This window comes from Eucyclogobius newberryi, unplaced genomic scaffold (genome assembly GCF_026437365.1).
Source record: "Eucyclogobius newberryi isolate DKJ021-1_F unplaced genomic scaffold, fEucNew1.0.hap1 SCAF_2, whole genome shotgun sequence".
NCBI classification, from domain to species: Eukaryota; Metazoa; Chordata; class Actinopteri; order Gobiiformes; family Gobiidae; genus Eucyclogobius; species Eucyclogobius newberryi.
This window is the reverse complement of record NW_027315834.1, coordinates 15,679,797-15,702,499: the sequence shown is the minus strand read 5'-3', so window position 1 is coordinate 15,702,499 and position 22,703 is coordinate 15,679,797. Positions and strand designations below refer to the sequence as shown.

The window sequence follows — 22,703 nt, the reverse complement described above, 5'->3', positions numbered from 1 at the left end:
TATCTGAAAATATACAATATTTTTAAATTAACATTATAATATATATATATACATACATACATACATACATACATACATACATATATATATATATGGAAATAGATATATTAATATAAAATATGGAGACATACAAACACACAACATATTTCTGTAACAAGTTTACTTTCTAACTGCGTTAAGTGATCTAGATGATTATTCTGATCATATAAGGAGAACCGTAATCAGTGCATGTCTGGTCAGATTGCCACACAGTGTTAACTGAATGGCAAAAGTTTGGTCGTTAACGCTGCTTGGGCGCGCATTGACTGTTGTGGCATTACATACAACCTGGTTAACTATTGTTACATAACGCCACAGTTTAAAACACACAATCCGAACAAACGACTTAATGGACAAAGTGAGAATGATTACGAATACAACACACAGACTAATATTAGTGGCTAGAATAAATGCAGGTTATTTCATGTTATTTGTTTGCTTTAATAAATCTTGCATGCCTCAGTCAATGAAGAGAAGCAAACAGACAATGCTTAAGAAGATAAAATATGTCTTGCCTGTTTGGTCGCGTGAGTGGGAAAGCTCGCCGACAGTCCTGGTCTTGCCATCGTTCTTGTACGTGCTTACAGAGATTACAGCGCTACAGCTAAAAGTAGCCTAGCATGCTAAGTAGCAGGGAGTTAATCTTAAATTCATTCCTTGGCCCTTGGTCAAATCTATCGTTTTGTTTTTGTAACTGTGTAGCCGCATTTTAAATATGAGCAATAATTCTACTCAACCGCTAGTTCAGCATTAGACTACACCGCGTGTTAATGATAATATCGTAGCTCGCGTCTCACCGCAGTAACTCTTCTAATTCTAAAATCATACCCGCCATCTTGTTGTCAGTGTCGCGTGCTTGGACGAGAGCGTGTTATCGCGATCACTTCGAATCCACCGTCCAAGGTAAAGCAACTAACCTGTCACAAGTGTCGCGACCATGTTTATAATATCACATTAACGGCCGAACCTATCAAACTTAGCCTTAGAGACTTAGCTAACATTTAAAACTCGTAGGTTTTAAGAGAGGCTGTTTTGTTAGCCTAGCAGTTGGCTTACTGTATGATGCCAAAAAGGCTGTTTTTATATTGTACTTAGTGTGTTTGATTAGCCGAGGCCTATTTCTATCGACTAAAAGTGATAAAGTGTTCACCCAGACAGAGGGTGCTAAGAAATGCAGCACATCTCAGAGTCTGCTGCATGGTAAAGTACCATGGATATATCCAAAAAAATAAATAACGTACCAACTTATGTTTTGCATTTAAATTCTGTGTACTACCACTAAGGGTCGGTGTTGCGCAAGAGAAGCCTATTTGTAAATTTACAAGTGAAATGTAAAGTTATGTTTATTTTATTTTAGTTCTTGTGCTTTAACAAGATCAGGGTGTCTCAAGTAGAAACAGTGGTGAGCAATATTGACAAAAAATAATAGAACCTAACCATACTTTTACTATCCTGATAAATATAGTCAGGCGATATGTCAATCCAACAGAAACGTGTCTTTAAACATATTAGTTTAAGAGTTTAATCATCTGTGAATATGAAATGTCTGAAATGGCCTCTGCTGCCCCCTCACCAGTGCACATCCAGAGAAGGGACATTGAGAGAGTGGACTCATACAAGTACCTGGGTATTCTGAACCACAAAGTGAACTGGACTCACTACACAGATGAGGAGACTCTGGTCTTTTGGAGTGACAGGGCCACTCTGAAGACCTTCTACGACTCTGTGGTGGCATCAGCTCCTGTACGGTGTGGCCTGCTGGAGCAGCAGCATCACAGAGAGGGACAGGAAGAAACTGGACAAAGTTATTATAAAATCCAGCTCCGTCCTGGGCTGCGCTCTGGACTCGGTGCAGGAGGTGGGGGACAGGAGGGTCCTGGCTAAACTCACATCTATGCTGGACCATGAGTCTCACCCCCTGCAGGACACTCTGTCCACTCTGGAGAGCAGCTTCAGTGACAGACTCATCCTCATTGTGTGAAAGAGAGGTTTCCTTCTGCTATTTTCAGACAACAATGAACACTTCTTTTGTAGTGTATTTATTTTAGTATTTTATTAGGCATCATATGTGATATTTCAAAAGCAAAAACAACTAAGCATGTGTCATCGTCTCGCCATGTGCAACACTGTAATATCTCTGGCACTTACTGAAGTCACTTTTACTGTCATTAATTATATTCATATGCTCATCATGTCCACTTATTGTATATAATATTATAATACACTTAAGTCACTTTACCGGTAAGTGCAATTTAAATGGTATATTTATATTTTGTTCACATGCTGTACTGTACTCAACTGTGGTCATAGCCCATTTTTTGGGTCAGATTTAAGTCTATTTTAAAAGTTATTTATCTTGTTTTTGATGCAAGTCTCTAGTCTGCTGTTCTTGAACTGAACATTGCAACAATGGAATTTCCCTATTGTGGGACAAATAAAGGTTCTTATCTTAAAATGAATCACAAAACAAAATTCAGAAATATCACCATATACTCTTTTTTTTTTATTTACAACATCACGTTTTTCTTTTTTATATTTTATAGGCTCTTTTTGTGGCATTTAGTTTACTATTAACCAATGGAGTACATGGTTAACCATACACTCTATATTAAAATTGTGCGCATCCTCAAAACACAACATTATCCAAATTTCAATGTATTGTCCACTTCTAAATAATTACATGTATGAAAAAAGTAGGCCATCAGAGTGCTTAACTGTTTTGTTCTGTAGTTGATAAAACTATTAACTAATTCATTTAAGTTTCATATGTAACAATCCTAATTTCTCAAAATCCTGAAACTCATGGATAGTTGATACGTTGAGCACATTGAATCATTCAAAAGTGACATTATTTTGTTCTGACTAATTGCTACGTCAGTGTTGCTGGATTCTCATCACTCTAGTTGACCATAACAAGCAACACTCATTGCAACTGCTGAAGAGTGGACCCTGCCCTCCTGTGGAAGTCTGCTTACCACCGAATAAACTGCTTTATGAAACATCAGGTGGACAGTTATTGAATTGGCTGAAATGTTGCACAGTATAGCATTAAACCTACCGTGCATTTATTCTACTAATATACTTTATGCACTGTGCATTACACATGTTTTTATCGCAAAAAAAATACTTTCATGTGACGTCACTTGCTTGCCTCATGGTTTAATGCCATATTGCTGAACATTCCAGGATAAGCAATAGCATCTAGAGACAAGTACCTTTAGAGAGAGATCAAAGGGGCAGGCATTACCTCAACAGGTATGTGCTGATGTGCCATGCGATGCCTGAATCACCTCTAATGTTTTTCTCTCTTAGAAAGTCCTTAGGCTTTTACTCACTTCATGTTCACACACGCAAACCCTCGCCTATTCAGTCCTCTTTTCATCAGAGCTTGTTCGTGCCCATGAATATGTTTTTACCGGTAGTCTGAATTACGTGATGCTATTAAATATGATGAACCAATAACCAATTACAAGATACTGTACTCACATTATGTTGAACATTGTTCTAGCAGTGTTATAACTTAACTTAACAACCTTGCATGTTCCGTTTTAAGAATTACTTTTAGAACACTATTTTTTCCCTTCCATTTTTAGAAGTACACTTTGAAAATTGGACACAAATGTTATTGGTTAGCATGAATGTTTCCCAGTATGGGGGATCCACAGATCTGACCTGTAAATTGGCCTGGTGGCACCCCCTGCTTGACTTCATGGAGATAAGTTTAATTCCTTTCACTGAAAATGTATAGGAAAAGCAATCAGTTGTTACATGGGACTTACAACTCATATTTAATCCGCCCAAAACCGTTATCTCAGTCACAACAGGGCACCTGGTGCACATCAATCAACCTAAATGTTTTGCAAGTCGAAACATGTGTTTGTTCATAATGACATCAATCTGTTGTTTAGATGGGTGTATAATAATCAGCAGTAGCGTCTCAATCTCTTTGCTATGTCAACATTTCCTCCCTGTTCTGGCTTGCTCCAAAGCTCATGGAGAAACATTCCTGATGTGTGTATGCATGTGCCTACAATTTCAGGGTAATGATGGTTTCTAGGGGCAAAGTGTAACTCCTTGGGGTGCTTGGGGCAACATGCACAACGTTTTTTTTTTAGTTTATTTTTTTAAATCTAAAACTAGAACTTTTTTGTTTCAGTTTTCCTCTCTCTAGGCTTAACCCAAATTTCTTCCCCCATATAACAAAAGACTTAATGAGAAAATACTATATTATAGACTTTGCTAGTCACACAATAACTATTGCCCTTGAGGTAAAAAAACAAAACACATATTGTTATTTTGTATTTGCTTTGAGCAGGGTTAATTGAGATTAAGTCAACGTCCACCTACATGAGCACAAATACTCCATCATAACTCCATGTTTTTCCTCTGATGACCTTTGGGTGCATATTGGTGTCTGATGGCCTGATGGGTGCTGCAGAAGAGGGGTATTGTGACTCCCAGTGAGAGGAGGGGACAGTGTGCGGGGGGGTGTTGTCCCATAGCCAGCAGGAGCTTCTATATACTCTGGGCCCAATAGCACAAGAATGCTGACAGGACAAAGGCCATAACTCAATTCTATAGCAGCACAAGTGGGGCATTGTGTTCTTACAGACTCTCTCTTACACACAGGCATTTGTTGTTACTCCAATAACAATAACAATCTATACAGGGGTGCGTCTGTGAAACCTTGCCCAACACTCATTCATTACTTAGTTTCCCATAGGATACGATCTCCCACAGGACATCTCCATCCCACACTGAGAATGGACAGTCAATATGGGGACAATGAGTGAGTAGGCCAACAAGTGCATGTGTGAGAGAAAGAGGAGGGTCCCCGGCTCTGTAGTTACAAATGTTTGTGCCTCCCTGTTGCATCTATGCCCTCCAAGGCCAATTCCCACCATGAAACATATCTCCACATCTAACAACAAGGGTTTTCCATCCCTTCAAAGTCTTCTCTCCTATCTTTTGTACTCATTCACCCCTTCCCAAGCTGTCTGGACTGCACTTGGCATACATCAAGGGAAGCTGTAACCCTTGCCACTAATCTGCAAATGGGCCATGAATGAGGAGATATGGGTACATGAGGCTATCCAGCCTAATTTGCCAAATTCTTCTCCATCTGCCTCGCTTCGGTTGGATAGGTGAGTGACCTACGACCAGTTATGCCACAGAGAGGTGTTTGATGCGCCAAGAATGTGTCGGCACCTCTCAGCCAAGCGCGTCACAATTAGTCTGAGGAAAACACTCTACCTTATCCAAAAACTGTGAACGTACTTGCACCAAGGTGTCTATTATGGTCTACATTTGGCATTATTGTGTGAGTATAAGAGAAAATATCCAAGAGAGGGGATGATAGATGGCTTAATGTTAGGCGATACCTACTAAGAAACTTCTCTGTGTGAGAAAAACAGAGCTGGTGATAAGGATATTTTTGTCACATTATTGTGAAGAATGTCAAGGTCTAAGCTGTTATATAAAATGTTAATGCTGTGTGTTCTGGGACAATGTTTTGATGAATAAAACTATTTTAGTTTGCTGCAGTCTGAGGCTTTTGTCTTGCATAATAACTGTAAGTCATTATAAAGCGGGGCTGCATAACTATTTCATACAAGATCTCATAATTAGGAATTATAATTGACTCGAGAATAAAGATACACAATCACATTTATAGATACATACAAATAATACTGTACAGAACAACACCATAAAAGATAATACAAAGTTCAGTAAGTGTGATAAGGAAATGAATAAAAACAGCTGATTTGTAGAATACACCATTTAGAATAAAACTGGACAAAATCAGGGCTGCACTCGTGACCATCGAGATCGCCTTTTTTATCTCTACTTTCTTGGGTTACATTTTCACACGCGCGCACACGCACACAGACACACGCGCGCACGCACACACACGCGCGCGCACACACACACACACACACACACACACACACACACACACACACACACACACACACACACACACACACACACACACACACACAGGGTTATTACCCATTCACTCTCATTACAACACAAGCATACCTGGACTGGCCAAGTATTAACCACCTGCAGTGGCTTGTATGGCTTGTTCAGTCTATACATATATACACTGTGCAGATATTGTGATTCGGCCTTTCCACTTTGTGCGTCCATCAGTCCATCTTAGGCTAAAGTGCTTTAGAGAGAAAGACCTGATTTATTTGTAAGCTAAAGGGCATTCACTTCCTCAAAATAAGCAAAGAACTTATATAACAGAGCTGTAGATGGTAGCGACCAGTGAATCCAAAATAAAAAATAAAAAAAAATGTAGCCAACACAGCATTTTATATTCAGAAGAGAAATTCATGGAAAAAATTAAACCCAGCATGGATTCCACAATCATCTCATAACTTTGAATCAAGTGTTTGAACGGACAGAAACGTAACACACTACATTCTTTGTGAATCATAAATCCACAAACACATGACCATAAGAAAAAAAAAGAAATAAAACCTTTTGTTTGAAGTGAAAATATTGTCAGTCAACACTGGCCAACCTTTTTTTTCATTTCATGTCTACCAGTTGCAGTCTTTCTTGAGTAGCGAGAGGACTTTGCGACCCAAGCTTGTCTTCCAGGGTTTCACAAAGCTCTTCATATTAACTAGGAGGCGATCCTGCTTACGGTCCATGTGGCCAGCCACCAGGTACTCCAACCCTGCACAAAGAGGAGCTCAGTTTATCTGAAAGCTGTAAAGATCAATTTACCCTATTTGATATTTGCAAATTGTATTAATGTGACTACAAAATTCTTATGCAGCCCATCTAGAGTTGTGAAAAGTGTCAAATAACAAATATCAATCAATACTAAAATTTGTATCAAAACTAGATACTATTTCGAGCAAGTATCGATAAAAGAAAAAAATCCCAAACAGGTCAAAATGTTACCTTTCCTGAACAGTTTAGGAACAATTTGCCAACAAGTATAAGACCACATGGTAACATAAAGAATGTGTGATTATTTTGTGATGAAAATATCTATTGTCTAAAAATAATGGCAATTTAATATTCATTGTGGTAGTAGTTGGGACGGGCCTTGCCATTGGCTGTATAATGCCCCTTTTCCATTAGGACCTACTTGGCTCTACTCAACTTGACTCGCATAGGCTACTAGTTCAGATTCCACCAACGTGTTAAGCAATGTTCGGTTTGAGTGGTCCACGGACTGTCAAAGTGCTTTAAAAAAAAGTTAGAACTTCGCACCCAAAATGGATGAGCCATTTAAAATACAGGTGGAAGCCATTCAAGTTGGCGATAGAGCTGTTCTGCTCCAGGAGCCTGATGGAATTGATAAACCCGTTTGCTACTTTTCAAGAAAGTTGAATTTGAATTCAATTATTCAACAATTGAGAAGGAAAGCCTTAGCTTATTATGACCCTGCAGCATTTTGAGATTTACGCATTGTGTGGCAATTGTCCTTTAACTATTCTCACAGGCCTATAGTTTGTTTTTTATATACATTCTTTGCACAACCAAGAGGTTTTAAAGGTTAAGAGGAATTCTGGGTGGGAATCTTCTTTTTGTGCTAGCTGTCCTTACTGATTTTTACCTTTGGGCAGTTAACCTATCCAAGTATTCAGTATATACATTTTGTATCTATTAATAGCAACAATCTATTACCTGGATTAAGGATGGGGCAGGTACAGCCTCTTGCCGTCCAGGATTCAGGGTAAAGGATGACACGACCCTTCTGTAGTTTCACCCTTGTGTTGTGGCTCAGCACCTTTTGAACTTTGACCTCTACCTCTGCATGGGAGCCCTTATCGTGGGCCGACAGCACTTTCACCTTAAGCACTGCAGGGGGAAAAATCCTCAGGTCAGGAATGTTTTGAACTAGAAGAATTGACTTGATAAAATATGAATCAGTTTTACTTGCCATATGCAAAATTCATTGTGCAGAAGAGTTTGCTGTTGGTCAGAGCTTGCTCTTTGCACTCGCATTTCTCTGTGGGGGGTACATAAAAGCACATAGTCATATTTGCAAAAAGATTCAACCTTTTGTGTGGTCCCACTAGTTACTGTACATAGTGTCCAGAGAATGCCTAAGTGTAATGTGTGTCCAGAGAGGAATGTGCCAATGAAAGCTGCAGTAACACAGCCATGGGGGGTCTGAGAGAGGGGACAGTTGAAAACCATCTATGCAGAGGCTTGTACCATTCACACACACACGCACACACGCACACAGCACACGGCCACACGCGTCTTTGTGCCTTGCCCTTCGAAGGCCCTATCATAACTTTCATTATTTTACTGTGATGCTTGGTTACTGGAGCACGGAGAGGGCAAAGACTAGACAGCCTGTTTGTGTCTTACCTGAATAGTGCAACGCAGAGAAGAGTTCGTCCGTTCGGAAGATCTTCATTGGCTCACTTGAGTTGTAGGTTTCCAAATCCGACCTACATAAAATGAGTGACATCTATAGATTAATCTGAAATAGGAATTGTTTATTACAGTTCTTGAATGTAATGATTCCCTAGAAAGTTTAAATAGTTTAACATATTAGGCCACAATTGGTCACAGACAACTGTACTCTTTGTGTCTGCTGGAGCCTGGATAAGAACGGTCTGAAAGGGCACTCTATGTCAAATATGCCAAATGTATCTACATGTCATTGCATGCTAGGAGGCAGATGAATGATGCTGTAACCCTAGAAGGAAGCCAAACGGAGAGAAGACGCTCCTTATAGCATACATTTAATTACACAAACTCACCCAGCCATGCAATCTCCTGTGAAGGGATCACAGTCTCCTGCACAGTCACAGGGCCGACAGCCATATTTGTGGAATCCCCAGTATCCCACCATGCACCTGTCACAATGGGCCCCCGACACTCCAGGTTTGCAGATGCAGTTTCCATTGGTAGGGTCACAGAGTGAGCTCTCAGTTAAGTGGAAAGGCAGGGATCCCAGTGGGTGACATTCACAAGCTGAAAGAAGTTGGAAAGTACATGGTGATGAAGCCAAAAAAACACATTACTCATTGTTACTGTATTTGTCAGGTAATCTTCAAGGGAAATATAAAACAAAGCCTCCTCTATTGTTCTTATCAAGCTTGTCTTATCTCATGTTGTGTTGATAATATTTGATGTTCTTTATTCAAAAACAATAGCATAGGAAATCTACTGCAAACTCTCTGAAAGGCCTTGACTGGTCTGCTGGTTCTGGGAACAATAACTATACAGCAATATGGATGGCAGGATGATGTATATTTTCTTAAAATAATACATAAGAATAAATAAAGATCATCGATGTCTGTTTTGTATCTTCATAAACTCTTCGAGACCCATATTGTTGTTATCAAATAAAACACACAACGTCAAAGATAAGACAACCTTATCTTAAAACTGAACTGAGTTAGATCAATAAATCTATCACGTTTGCATTTTATTGACTTGCAAATGTGTAACTGTTGAACCAACACTTTACAGAGGAAATGCATAAATAACCGACATGTTTGGGTGCAAACCTTAGGACTTATAGTGCACTCTGTTGGGTATTTAGAGAGCAGCCTGTACACGTTAATAATTATCAGAGATTACAGCACACTACCCAGAGGTCTACTTAGGTACTGTAAAGCTCAAACACGTGCAGCATGCTCATTGTGTGTGTTTACATATCTGTGCAAAGAAGAGATTTTGTCAAATCACAAATGAACAAATGTACTTATAATGTTTACTGTGTTATTTACATAATAAGAAATTGTGCTTACACCTAAAACAGCTTCATTAGACATTTGAGGGCACTAAAAAACAAACAAACATAAACTGTACATTCCTCAGCTCAGTGATGTTACCTTTCTTGTACCCCTCAGAGATAGGTATGGAAAAAAAATGTTTTTACAACACAGGAAAAAATCTCTATTGTGAGTGAGAAGCTGCAACAAGTTTTTGGAAACAACATCCTAGGGGTTCCCCACACATTGCATCTATTACCATCAATCATACGTTTTTGAGGATTATTTAACCTAGCCTAAAGCTAAAATACTACAAGCTATAATAAATATGCATGTCTTCAGGAGCCAAACAGAAATATTCGTAGTACTGTCATGGGTGTTTTAAAATGGTCTAGTGAAAGTTGACAGCTGTTTTGGACTAAAGCAGACTGTGTGTGTTCGAGTCAAACTCTGCTTGGATCCATGTGGTCACATCATACAAGATAATCAGATTGAGAATGTAGCCACTGCTATGTGTTTAGAGATGATTATCCTGTGTTTACTTAAGACTCGTCTCATAACTGTGAGGCAGCATGCCGACAACCAGACAGCCTCCCACGTACACAATCACATTGCACCACCAATCATTACCCTGGAGATACCTGAGCTCTGAGTCACAAGCAAAAAACAGCAAAATAGTCTAGGATGGACAATCGGGCTGTGTTTGAGTCAAAGTAAAGGTATGCCCCACTATCAGATGATTTACGATAACACAGACCTCAGAGTTAGTGGGCCGTCTGCCACCCAGACACACACAAAACCCAATGTGCTCATTACAAATCAATGAAATGAAGCATGTTCCAGCTTGTAACACCTATTGTATGTGATCTTGTAGCAAATGGGTTAGAAGGGGTGTATGAGGTAAATAGTGGATTTAATGTGATAATAATGAATGTCATATTTTACACTGCTGTAGCTTTAGGGTCTGTTCATAAATCCCATAAATCACCATATAGCAATTAGTTTGTCAAAGTCATTGCCTTACGTTTGCATGAGTCTGGAGCAGTGATGGATCGCTGTGGATCTCTGTAGAAGCCAGATTTGCATTTGTCACATTGACGACCCTCTGTGTTGTGCAGGCAGTGGCACACGCCGCCACTGCGCTGGCCAGTCGCCCGCCATACCAACCAGTCAAAAGAGCAGCTCTGAGCATGTCCGCTGCATTTACACTCTGGAAAAGTTGGAAGAAATAGATTGATGATGAAAAAAGATTTCAGCCAAAAAATACACAAAAATAAAAGGGTGGGTGTTTTTATTGCACCAAAAACCTTTATAATCATACATCCACACAGTCATTGGGCTGGCCTCTCCACAGACCTTACCTGTAACTCTGCCTGCCCTTGTAGCAGGCATGTTACCTGCCTGTCTCCATGGAGATGTTCTTACTTTGGCAGGAGTGTTCCACAGGCATAAAAATGATTTTTTATCTTCATGGGGAATGTTTTAAAATCATCCAGGTGGCATTCCTTTTTCATTATTTGACTGGATATAGTAAAACTTCTCTTGTGTTTTGCCTTATGCTGATGGGAATGTTTGTGATTTGAGGTTATTATGATGATACATGATCTAATCTTATGATTATCAAACATTTTGTGCAAAGTACTACCTGTGAAACCATTTGGCTTTCTAAGTGTCATGCTTTCTGGACAAGACTTCTCTAACTATGTCTAAAGTATGCTTTAAAATGAACTAAAACAGCATTAAATGAGAAGTAAACAAGATAAAACGAGACAAACCAATTACCCGGAGTCTTAGGGGCCCAGAACTGGACCCTCATCGTATTACTTCACTGTATATAAGAGGAATGTAACAAGGACTGATCTGAGTGGTACTGCACCATATGTAAATAATGACAAAGAAAGTACATGTACCACAAACAATACCTTTACCACAATTTCAGTTACCATCTTTATGCTTTAAGTGCACAATTTTAGATTGTATCCATCACTTGCTTGTCTCCATGGAGTTAGGTATGTTTAATGCCATACTGTGGATCATTACATGCAAAACAATATAATCTCCATGGAGACCAGCAGGTAGACAAACACTACACGAGAAAAGGTTACACGGTTGCACTTTTAAACAATTCATAATCTGTCTTTTTCATTTGATAGATTCAGTAGAGATAAGACAGGACACGAAACAAAACAAATGACAGGAGCTCAGGTCACTCGGGTTATGTGGCAAAGATGCAATCAAAATACAGTGGTGATTTTATTTAAATATGTTTACTTTGACATTCATGTGGTGCTCCAGTGATCCCATCAGCAGGCTGCCAGGGCCGGTCATTGTAGAGTGGGGCGCACATCTCACAATGTTCACCCGCTGTGTTGTGTCTGCATACACACTTTCCATGAACCTAAGAGAGGAAAGAAAAATATAATGAATATCAATAGAATCAAAGAACTTCCATAAATCATGTGACAAACTCATAATTGCTTTTCAGTTTTTGGCAATGATCCACTTAGGGCTTTTACTTTGAAGGATTCTCAGCCAATAAAAGTAGTTTGGGCCTTAAATAAATTGGCTGATTTATGTTATGTTAAATGTGCGGATATGATTAAAAGTCTGTATTTTTTACCTGTAAGAAATTTATTTTGAAAGCCATTGTTGTTTTTTACAAGATAAAATAAATCAAACTGGGAATCGTGACTGATCAATATGAAAGGGGGAAATGTGATTTTTATTTTTCATCCTGACTAGGCACCGGAATTCAGAAATGAATGTAGAGTGGTTGTTTGGATTCATCACTGGAAAAGACCCTGGGCCTCAGTGTAACTCTGTGATAGTTTGTTTGTGTTTACTTGTATGTGTGAGTGGATATTTACTACATTTTGGGGACTAAAATCTGTATACACACATACATCATGGGGACCTGCCTCTATGGGGGCAAAATCAAAATCCCATGATATAAATCCTCCTTATCATTAGACCAACAACAGGGTTTAAAGTTCCAATATGGGTTCAAATGGGTTGAGGTTAAGATTTAAGTTAAGGTTAGGCGTCGTGACTATGTTATGGTTCGGATCAGTCTCAAGAAAATGAATGCAAGTCAATGTAATGTCCCTAAAAGAGTTGAAACCCAGCATGCGTGTGTGTGGCTGTGTACGAGGACAGTGGGAGTGTGTGTCCGGGAGCACAATAACAATCTCCTTGTCATTCCTGTGAGCTGGAATGCCATGCATGCTGGATAATGATTGAAAGGGGGTGGGGTGCAAGGCATCTGAGGAAGCTCTTTATTTGTTTCCTGTAATATGGGACACACATGAATTATACTGTAATGTAAAATACTGCTACACATATGTAATTGTGCATGACTAAATAGCACAATATTAAACATTTGCAAGTAGTGATTAGGTTAAATTAATTGTATTTCTTCCCCAATACTGACTTTATCAACGAAAATGTGAAAATTGTTAAATAAATACATACATAGTCTTCAAATCCTACATTAAATACACACATGACAACACTGTTGAAATAACAACTCTATTGCCCAATGGGACACGGCTAAGGTGGTGTTGTCCCCCCCTGTCTGTAAATACCCCCCCTTTTTTTATTATGTTCAGCGTCTTTGGGTCACTGAAAAGCGCTATATAAATAAATGTTATTATTATTATTATTATTATTATTATTATTAATAATAATCCTAATCCACAAGTGTTTCCATAAAAAGGTGCCTGAAGCAATGGGCAAGTTTGTCCTGAAACTGTCAAAAGTGAGAAAAGGTAGAGCATGCTGAAGAGCACATGACACAGCGACAAGCTTCAGGGATGCTCCTAGCTGAGACTAGCTGATGTTTCATACAGATTATACTTTAATTTACACAAGGCTTTTCTGTTGTTACTTGAAGAATAAATAATGCTTACATAACATAACTGGATACATTTTATTAGTAGTATACGTTTTAACAAAATTAATACTAATAAAATAAATACTTTCTGCACTGGTATCTACACTGTTTTTAAGACAAATAATCAATATCGGTAATCCCTTTCATTCTTTCATTTCTTTCATCAGGTTTATTACAAAAAATATACAGTAAAAGCAATTACACACCATTATAAACATAATTTAGAGAACATGATGTGATTTTTTTTATATCATTGATACCATCTACCTACAGACTACCTACAAAAAATATATATATATATATGTCAATAGATACCGGTACATGGATACACACAGGTCTCAAATACAGTATATTTGTACTGTATGAGAGGAATTAACAAGGGGTGTTCCCATAACTAGATGATCACAGTCTTGAAGTAACAAAACAAATAACTGATATTATTATTCTTGGCTTGTTCAGTAGCCTACACAAATAACCACAATGTTGTTTACTTCACAAGGTTCGATCTTACAACCTTAAACTCTTGACATTGTCTTGGACTCCTCGAGTCACTTGGTCCGGACTATAAACACTGGCTTGAGTTTGTTTTTCTTTTGTAAGAGCTCCTCTATTAAGAGTGTTTTTTGTTTTTTTAAGTCTTCTATAAGTTATCTGTTCTCTCACTTCTGTACCTACTTGTGCGTTGTAACACTGAAATTTCCCTACTATGTGGACTAATAAAGGCTTATCTTATCTTATTGTATTTTGTATGTTTTTGTATGGAGAAAACTAAAAAGCCAGGTTTCAAAATTGGAGGGAAAGCCAAACACACACATTTGAATGATTACTGGCGCTTCAGTAGCTTGCCCCCAAAGCATTACTTCTGAGTGTATGACAGCTTTGTGGCTAACTAACAGACAGTGTAATTGCCCTGCACCACAAAGCCCCATGTGGGGGAACAGCAGCACTAAACAACAACAACCTTTGTATTGGACACTGCCTCCACTGATTACTGCACACACTGAACAAAAAGCATTATATGTAGGACAGGGCTGTAACTAACTTTTACTGTCAACATTAGTTACACATGGTGGTCGCACATGCCATTCTGGAAAGTTGATGGAAACAACAGGAAACATTTGCCATATTCTGTCTTTCTCATTGTCAATCTTTGCTCTCATCTCCCTTTTCATAACAGTGCCATTTGTTTGGGTTATGCCAGCAAACCAGCTCTGCGTTTTCACAGACCAAATGCCAGCTTACATAACTCTTGCTTACCCAAATCTCTGTAAGATAAGAAGCAATGATGACCATGACTTTGTGTGAGAAACGTAGGTTTTAATTTCGTTTGTCTTGTATCTTGGCACTCCCTCTGCTGTGTTCTTGGTTTGGACTAATAAGACTTAAAGAAATGTGTAAAGCATTCAATGGAACTGTAACTGGTGAAATGAAAGAATTATACAAGCACATCGAACATAAATTGGTGCCATCCCTTGTATAGACTGTACTGTGTTGTGCTACACACTACAGCTGCGTTTATCCGTCTATATGGGCCACAAGAAAGAGGAAATTTCACTTTCCATGGGCCTCACTGATTGCAGCAAAACAGATGCACCACTTCAAAAGCCAGTGTTGGTGTTTATGTCGAGATGGCTTTGATATGAACTCATAATGAAACATGTACCCATCAACACAAGCATTAGCCACAATCAGTTTTTACATCTCTTACATTTCAGGAATGTATCAGACCGGATAGGGGAAACGGAGGAAACAGCACCACTGACCCAAACCCACCCTTCCTTTAGACTTTTATTATTTCTGCCGACTGAGCTGAATGTGGTGTGATGTGTAATTTGGCATGGGCCAGGTAAAGGTTCTCCCTGATCTGGCCAAGGCTTTTAACCGGGCTTGGGAGTTGCACAAAAAAGTAAGCTACTTGAGAAAAATCTGGCCTGAGAAAAATCACATCTCATAAAAGAACCAATACACTATACAGTATATAGAGAATAATTTAATACCCCAAATCATCAAGTCATATTTGAACTGACAGTGAGACACGACCCAGACGTTTCAGGTTAATAATGAATGACGTTGTGTTGAACTTACCACATGGTTGGTGCGGTCTTTCACAGGCTGGTAGCCCGCTGCAGGAACACACTGCTCAGCATGGCCATTACAGAAACAGCTTCCCTTCACTATCAGGTCATAAATGGCAAAGTGCTGTGTTGGGAGAGATCTTTGTGCAGCGGCCGGGTCTTTGGCCTGGCAGGGACATGACTGATGCTCCAACAGTCGGATTCGGATATTGGTCACTCTCAGCTGCTGCTGGCCCTCTAGTCCAAACGGATCCACAGACTCCCACTTAGGAAGGGTTCGGTAGATTACCTGAGAAAAAAAAGAATTGTATCTCCTTTAAAGCATGTAGCAGTAAAATATCTTTAATATTGGCTTCCAGGGTAACAATCTGCCCAGTGATTTGTTATGATGAATTGAAAGCCCCTAATAGCCCACTCTCCATATACATAACATTACATTTACATTAGGGTTTGTCACAATATTACGATTATGGTGAGAAAGAACATCACAATTCAACTATTACTCATAATTACGAGACTGTGACCAAACAACAGTGAAATACAAAACTTTCTGTCAAACATGTTACTATTCCTCACTTTTTGGTCTGTTTTTTGTACTATAGATAGTGATTATTATTTTTTGGTTCTTACAATTATCTTATGACCTGAATAATCATGATTATAGATTAACCTAATAGTCTTGACATCCCTAAGTTACATTGATTTTGCGTTGTTTGAATTATTATTTCGTGTCAGTGTCTGTGATTTAGAGCTCCACAAGGGTTGGTTACAAACAGGTCTAATGCCGTTACCCACGTGACAGCATCTGTCTTTCTAATTGTTGTGTCTTTTTTACTCCAAGCATTAACCTTTTGACCTGTGTTCCTTAGATCTGTCCTCACATGACCAGGAGGGAGCTGACTACTACTAGACTCCCTTTCACCACGTCTGGATCCTGGACATCCTTCAAAATGTGGATCCTTTCATATGCGGCCATCACCGTGACTACCGCTGCCATTGGCACCTTACACCACTGCTGTTCCCAGGGTGAAAAGTGTCTGCCCCAAATGTGGAAAAAAGTTTGTATTTGCAAGGCAGCTCTTCATCAAAGTGTTATTGCCACAACCCACTGTCATTTATTGGCCTTGGAAGTGTGTGTTTTAATAGGAACTTAAAATGCATGCAAGGACTCTGGCTCTTTTATTGGCTAAGTGACTTGCCAAAGTGTTATAGAAGGGGTACTATTAATTTCTCTGTTGTTGCACAAGGTTACGAGGTCACAGCATTGTGGTCTGCAATTAAGAGAAGCCGACAAATAGGACGGGGGCACCGGTCTGCGGGAGAGCATGGGCAGCAGGGCCAGACAAAAACAGAGATGGAGATGCGGATTCACATAACTCAGTAATGAACAAAGGCTCTACGACAGCACAGCAACACCACAGCAACACCAAAATACACACACCATTGCAAACATCAGGGCTGGGTAGTGGGCACAATCCAGGCTGTGACAAAAAAACATAGATACATAACACTGCACTATATTTTTCTGTTATCGTTACATTATCTTAAATAAATCAACACTAATTTCCTATTAGTACAAGAGCTACTATTAGAACTAATCTTTGATTTTGAGGTTATTATGGATTGGATACTATGTGAAGCATGCAACCATTTTGATCCTGTTTGATGCATATATTAGTCTAGCTGGCATTACCATTCGTAATACCATCAAAGCAGTGTGGACTGTGATCTGGTAAACACAATGAGCATTGATGGAAAGAAGAAAGACACAGAGAGCTGGGGCGGGAGGGTGTCTAGCCAGCAACACTAATATCAACGCTTCCTTCCCTGCAGACAGACGGAAAGTTGACGGAAAGTTTATTCAAGTATGTGTGTATGTCTAAATACTTGTTTTCTCTAAAAGGAGCTCACGACAAACGCTTACATTCTTGTACCCAGGCTCTGACCTCATAAATAAGACAAGGAGCCCTGCTGTACCACACACTGGACTACTGCCTCTGTCTGCTTCAGGTGAACAGCACGGCTAACCTTTGCAACAAATGACATTCTTTCATGTTTGAAGGACAAGCAGAAAGAGAAGAATACCTGCTTCCTGTAATTGCTGCCAGCTAAAAGATATCCCTTTTCTCTTGCACTCTTTTCAAACCGTCAGACATATGTCAAAGTTTCTTCTTATCTGATCCCTGGAGCTGAGACACACATGCAATCAACATGCTTTGATTCACACTGCACAGATACACCTGAAACACTTGCTAATAGCAATGTGCAACAGGGTTTAAATCAACCTGTCAGATTTTCGGCTCGATTAGTCCTTGAAAGTATTTAAAAACACATGTATCTATAGAACATAATATCTCTTGAAGATATTATGTTCTCTCTTATCAACTTTTACAGCAAAAGGTACTGTTTAAAATTGATTTGTGTTTCTTAACCTAAAAGTTGATAGACATCTATCATGATGAACTTAAACAATAAGTTGTTTTGCAATTTAAAATAGATGGATATCAGTCTCTTTAAAAAAAGAAAAGAAAAAAAAAGAAAAAAAAAGATCAAAAGCGAGTCAAAATCACAACTTGACCTTTGACGACTTGGAACGTGATTAAAAGCAAAGGTCAAAGGAGACGTCTTGCTACTGGCAAGTGGCTTAGTCCCACAGAAGTTCTGCTAATTGTGCCATACTTTTACAGATATGTAAGAAAACCGCTCCATAAAGGTCTAAGTCTATATTTATACAGAAACTATATAACATAAAAATAACGGAGGACACATTTGTTTTGGTTCTTCTGAGGCCCAGAATGTATTTAAAATCGTATTGATAATGTGAACCATGTGTCGAGATACAAATCACATTTCCGGAAAACTACATTGTTGCGCTATATTCTCTAGATCTAACTCTCTAAGTAACTGGTTTGATTGGCAGATGTATTTGAGCAGCTATTTAGAGAGCCATTCGGGTTTGTGAAGTGTGAAACTGCAATAACAAAAAAAGCCCTCACTTGCACCCCCTTTTCATGCCTTAGTTCCCACATCTGTAGCCCAGCTCTGTCCGCACATGCAGCTTGGATTAAACATCAGTGGACTTCAGGAAGCCCTCTCGTGCAACAGTCAAAGTACAGCTATTAGACACTCACTCAGGCACATAGCTTCTACTCCCCTTGACAGTTCTATTGGCTCAGTATGCTGCTCTATGTCCGGGACAAGTCTATGTTTCATGACTCACTTCAACAAATTAAAAATGTATTGCTTTTAAATATTTTAGAGAGCAGGTGTAGTCTACAGTCTGCTCGGGTGGATCAAAGCTAAGTACAGTCTTAACAGTAAGGCCACCAAAAGCTCTTAAGCATCAGTCAAATTCCTGAATAACCATTCATTAAATTAAAAAGGCATCCTCCTGTCTGCCAACTCATTCCGATAAAGAATGTGTCCGACCAAAAGGTATGTAGGTCTCACGTGATAACAACATTTAAAAATATTGGAGCCAAATATCCGTTACATTTTCAATATTGGGCCAATATCTGACTTCATCTCTTTTGATGTAACGTTATCCTCACCTCTCCACGGTGACAGGGAAAACCCCCAGAGTATTTGGAGGTGCATGCAGCGCCATCGCGGCCCACTGCTGCCTTCTCTTCTTCCAAACCAAAGGCAGCACTGCAGTTGGAGGCGTAGTACTGCAGCATCTTCCATGTCTTCCCAAAGTCCTGTGAGCGCTCCAGTGTCATGGCTGCAGGTCGTGTAGATTTAAACACCAAGATCAGGTGTGTGAAGTAAAACTCAGCCTCCAAGTTTAGCTGCACTGTTTCGGACTCCACGCCTTCTGCTGACTGCCACCACGTGTTGGGTTGGCGGAAGGATGAGTCCGACATGGCTCCCGCTAGGTGCGATAGGAAGGGCAGTCCGGCATTACACTTGGCACACTTGGCGCTGCTGCAGGCCAGGTTGATGTTGGGATCGGCATAGGAGCAGTACTGTTCTGTGCCATTGTTCCCACATACAGTCTGTGTTAGGACCCTGCGGCCGAGGACAAGGTTTCCCATGCGTGGGTTACAGGCTCGGCTCTCACAGCGAGGGGCCACACCTGTGCGAAACATCTCCACCGACCGCCCTGAAGAGAGATAACATTTACTCACGTACTGGGTAAATAGGCAAGACTAAACACATTGGCGGAACAGAGAGTGCAATGCGACTTAAAGGAAATACACATGTCTTTTTTCTGGTGTCCAAGTGTCCACTACCTTCTTGTCTCCAAGGAGATGTTATTGTGCTTTGCGGGAAATGTTGCACTGTACATTTAACAATCTTGCGTTTATTGAATTGGCGTCTTTGTTGCTTGATAAACACGGATTCTTACTGTGAGCGGGGTCGCCTCACCAAAGAGCTGATCTGAAGATGTAACTTGACCTGGTGGTGTCTCCTGCTAGTCTTCGTGGGAATCGATAAGGCTAATGCCATAATGTGGAGATGTATGGAGACAAGCAGGTGGTTATGGTTTGGACTTTTTCAGGGCTGTTATTAACGTCCCCTATATTTTTGGTATTTTCTCTTCTTCACAAGTTCACATTACTGTCTCAATTTAACTGGCATGTTGGGATTTGGGGTCAAATGTAAAGTGCAATACAAATAAAATGCATTATTATTATTATCATTGATTGAACCCAGCACAAAGAGCACACTTGTGATCGAGTCTGGAATTTAATATGATTTCATGCATAAATGATCTGATGCATCCTCACAATCTGTCAAAACTTGCCTTCCCTTCCGTCGATTTTCGTTAGTAATAGATGAATTGCACTGACTCTGTTTCCACATGCCATTACCTTGATCTAAAATGTTACGCAAAAAGGGAAAGCTCAGCCCACACAGGATCTACCCCGAGACTGTACTGCGTAGGGAATGTTTATAGCCCTATACTTTGACATAGACAAACTCTGACAGCTTTGGAGGATGAACTGCATTCAGACATCTATACCAGACGCTTCATGGGCCCCCGGGTCACACTGTCAACTTCCTAGGTGGATTTATTACGTCAAACACACAGCTCCTATCTTGTGTGAGAGACCCCAGACTGTCTCATGTACAGCAATTGCTTAAAGTTAGATTTTTGCACAGCAGGGTGCCTTTTGTTACAGGTTTGTTACATAACTGTCTGTGTGAGTAAAGGTCAGAGTGGAAAGCAAGAATGAAACCTAATAGCCAAGAAAGTACAGTCTATCTACATCTGAACCCGGTGTAGTAGTTGGCACAAAAACAATGGTTAAATAGATACATAAATACAGATTTTATGGTAATAATGCAACAATAACACTATCCTCTGCCTCTCTCTGAATTAGGATTACAGCAGTATTTACAAAACAGACTGTGTTCAGCAGGTATATTATTGAAATGCCAGGCAACAAGCTGAATGAAAGACAGAAACACATATTTTTTTGAGCCCGTTTCCCCACGTGATGTGTAGACTACATAATAACAACACACAGTACTCACCTACATCTGACCTGAGTGCCAGAGTGAGCAAACACAAAATCCACATAGCTGGCATGAATCTGGAGGAAAAGCGACACCGACTCGTGTGAAAGAGAAGACTATGACAGCATCTCCGCGGGCACAGCCGGAGTGCAAACACGGAGGAAACAAGTGCAGGGTCGGTCTCAATGGGGACTTTCTCTTTCACTCAACCTCGTTCCAAAGAGGCAGCGGTAACTGAGCGCGAGATGGGGACATGATCCGGCGCGGCGCGGGATGTCAGGCTGAAGAAGTGGGAAAAATCGAGTCAGGAAGAGGTTCACGGCTCTGTGCGACTCGTCTGTATGTTGGAGACCTGAAACGTGTTTCATTTCCCCGCAGTGAGGCGCCTCTTGCTCGCTCTGCTCAGTGGATCTATTTCTAAGGAGCGCACGGACAGCGGAGTGACTGCGCCGAGCGGAGCCCCGCCCCCCGATGTGTGTCCCTGGATTTAAAGAAACCCTCAGAGGACTGACCTGTTACCATGGTGACGGCCATATGGGGGCCGCAATTAAACATTTAGCCATCGTTTATTCCAAAGCAGGATGTAAACCAGGCATCTGCTTTTCTCTGTTCACATCATTGTTTTACACTTCATATACTTCAATTAAGTGTGTGTGTGTGTGTGTGCGCGTGCGTGCGTGCGTGTGTGTGTGCGCGCGTGCGTGCGTGCGTGCGTGCGTGCGTGTGTGTGTGTGTGTGTGTGCGCGCGCGTGCGTGCGTGCGTGTGTGTGTAGATACTGTAATAATTGAAAACAAAGGGTTAAGAGGACCTTTACAACAAAGGACCTCCAAGCAGTAGTGAGGGAAAGTTGTGAAAAATGGTACAAAAGCTCTCTGGTGAAAGGATCATCGATGTATAAAAATACAAAAACCCAAGGCCCTCTGTTATCTTTTGATCTGCCTTTATTAGTTATGATATATCTTAATGGACCTTACTGGGCCCCAACACATTTCAGCCCTTTGGCCTTCATCTGGGGGACAAACAGATTGTTTGTAAGAGAGTACCTTGGTTTTTGTATTGTTACTATTGATACTGGAGTGTTTTGTATGCAGTGTTGTGTGTATAATAAGATATATTACTGTAATTACAATTTTAAGGAACACAATTGTGTAATGTATTACTGTGAAAATGCCTGTATTTACAGTTACGAACAAAATACTTACAACACTTCATGATAACACATTATGACCGGGAATGAAGTGTCTGGGATTGTGTAAAGCAAGTACGCAGGCTAACCCTGTAATAAGATATATCTTGATATTGACTGATTGATTGATTGTCTTAGTGATTATGATGTTCCTGAGCCTTCGACCAGTTGAACAAAATAAAGAAATAATAGTAATAATAATAATTATAATTATAATAATAATCAAAAGCATGTTTTTTGCTCCTCTAAAGTGCTATCAGACTGCCACCTCCTTTCTCCACATCTGACCTGTGTCCAATAGGCACAAGGCCAAAAGAAACTGTCTCACCTGTTCACC

At 40.0% G+C, this 22,703-nt stretch overlaps 1 protein-coding gene across 1 annotated transcript; it reads right to left on the bottom strand.

Moving 5' to 3' along the window:
* Positions 1-5,688: 5,688 nt before the first annotated feature.
* On the bottom strand, positions 5,689-21,612 carry ntn4 (netrin 4). Its single transcript, XM_072453699.1, has 10 exons — positions 21,198-21,612; positions 19,265-19,818; positions 15,724-16,002; positions 12,018-12,144; positions 10,771-10,956; positions 8,787-9,000; positions 8,389-8,471; positions 7,952-8,020; positions 7,696-7,869; positions 5,689-6,733 (listed from the first exon to the last, which is right to left on the bottom strand). The coding sequence occupies exons 1-10, from the start codon at positions 21,250-21,252 to the stop codon at positions 6,594-6,596; spliced, it is 1,881 nt and encodes a 626-aa protein (XP_072309800.1). The 5' UTR covers positions 21,253-21,612; the 3' UTR covers positions 5,689-6,593.
* Positions 21,613-22,703: the final 1,091 nt, after the last annotated feature.

Coding starts and splice junctions, on each gene's coding strand:
- ntn4 (XM_072453699.1), bottom strand. CDS start 21,252: ATGCCAGCTATGTGGATTTTGTGTTTGCTCACTCTGGCACTCAGGTCA. Junction 16,003..19,264: donor TTCCCTGTCACCGTGGAGAG/GTGAGGATAACG, acceptor TTTTTTTCTCAG/GTAATCTACCGAACCCTTCC. Junction 9,001..10,770: donor TGCTCCAGACTCATGCAAAC/GTAAGGCAATGA, acceptor AACTTCTTTCAG/CTTGTGAATGTCACCCACTG.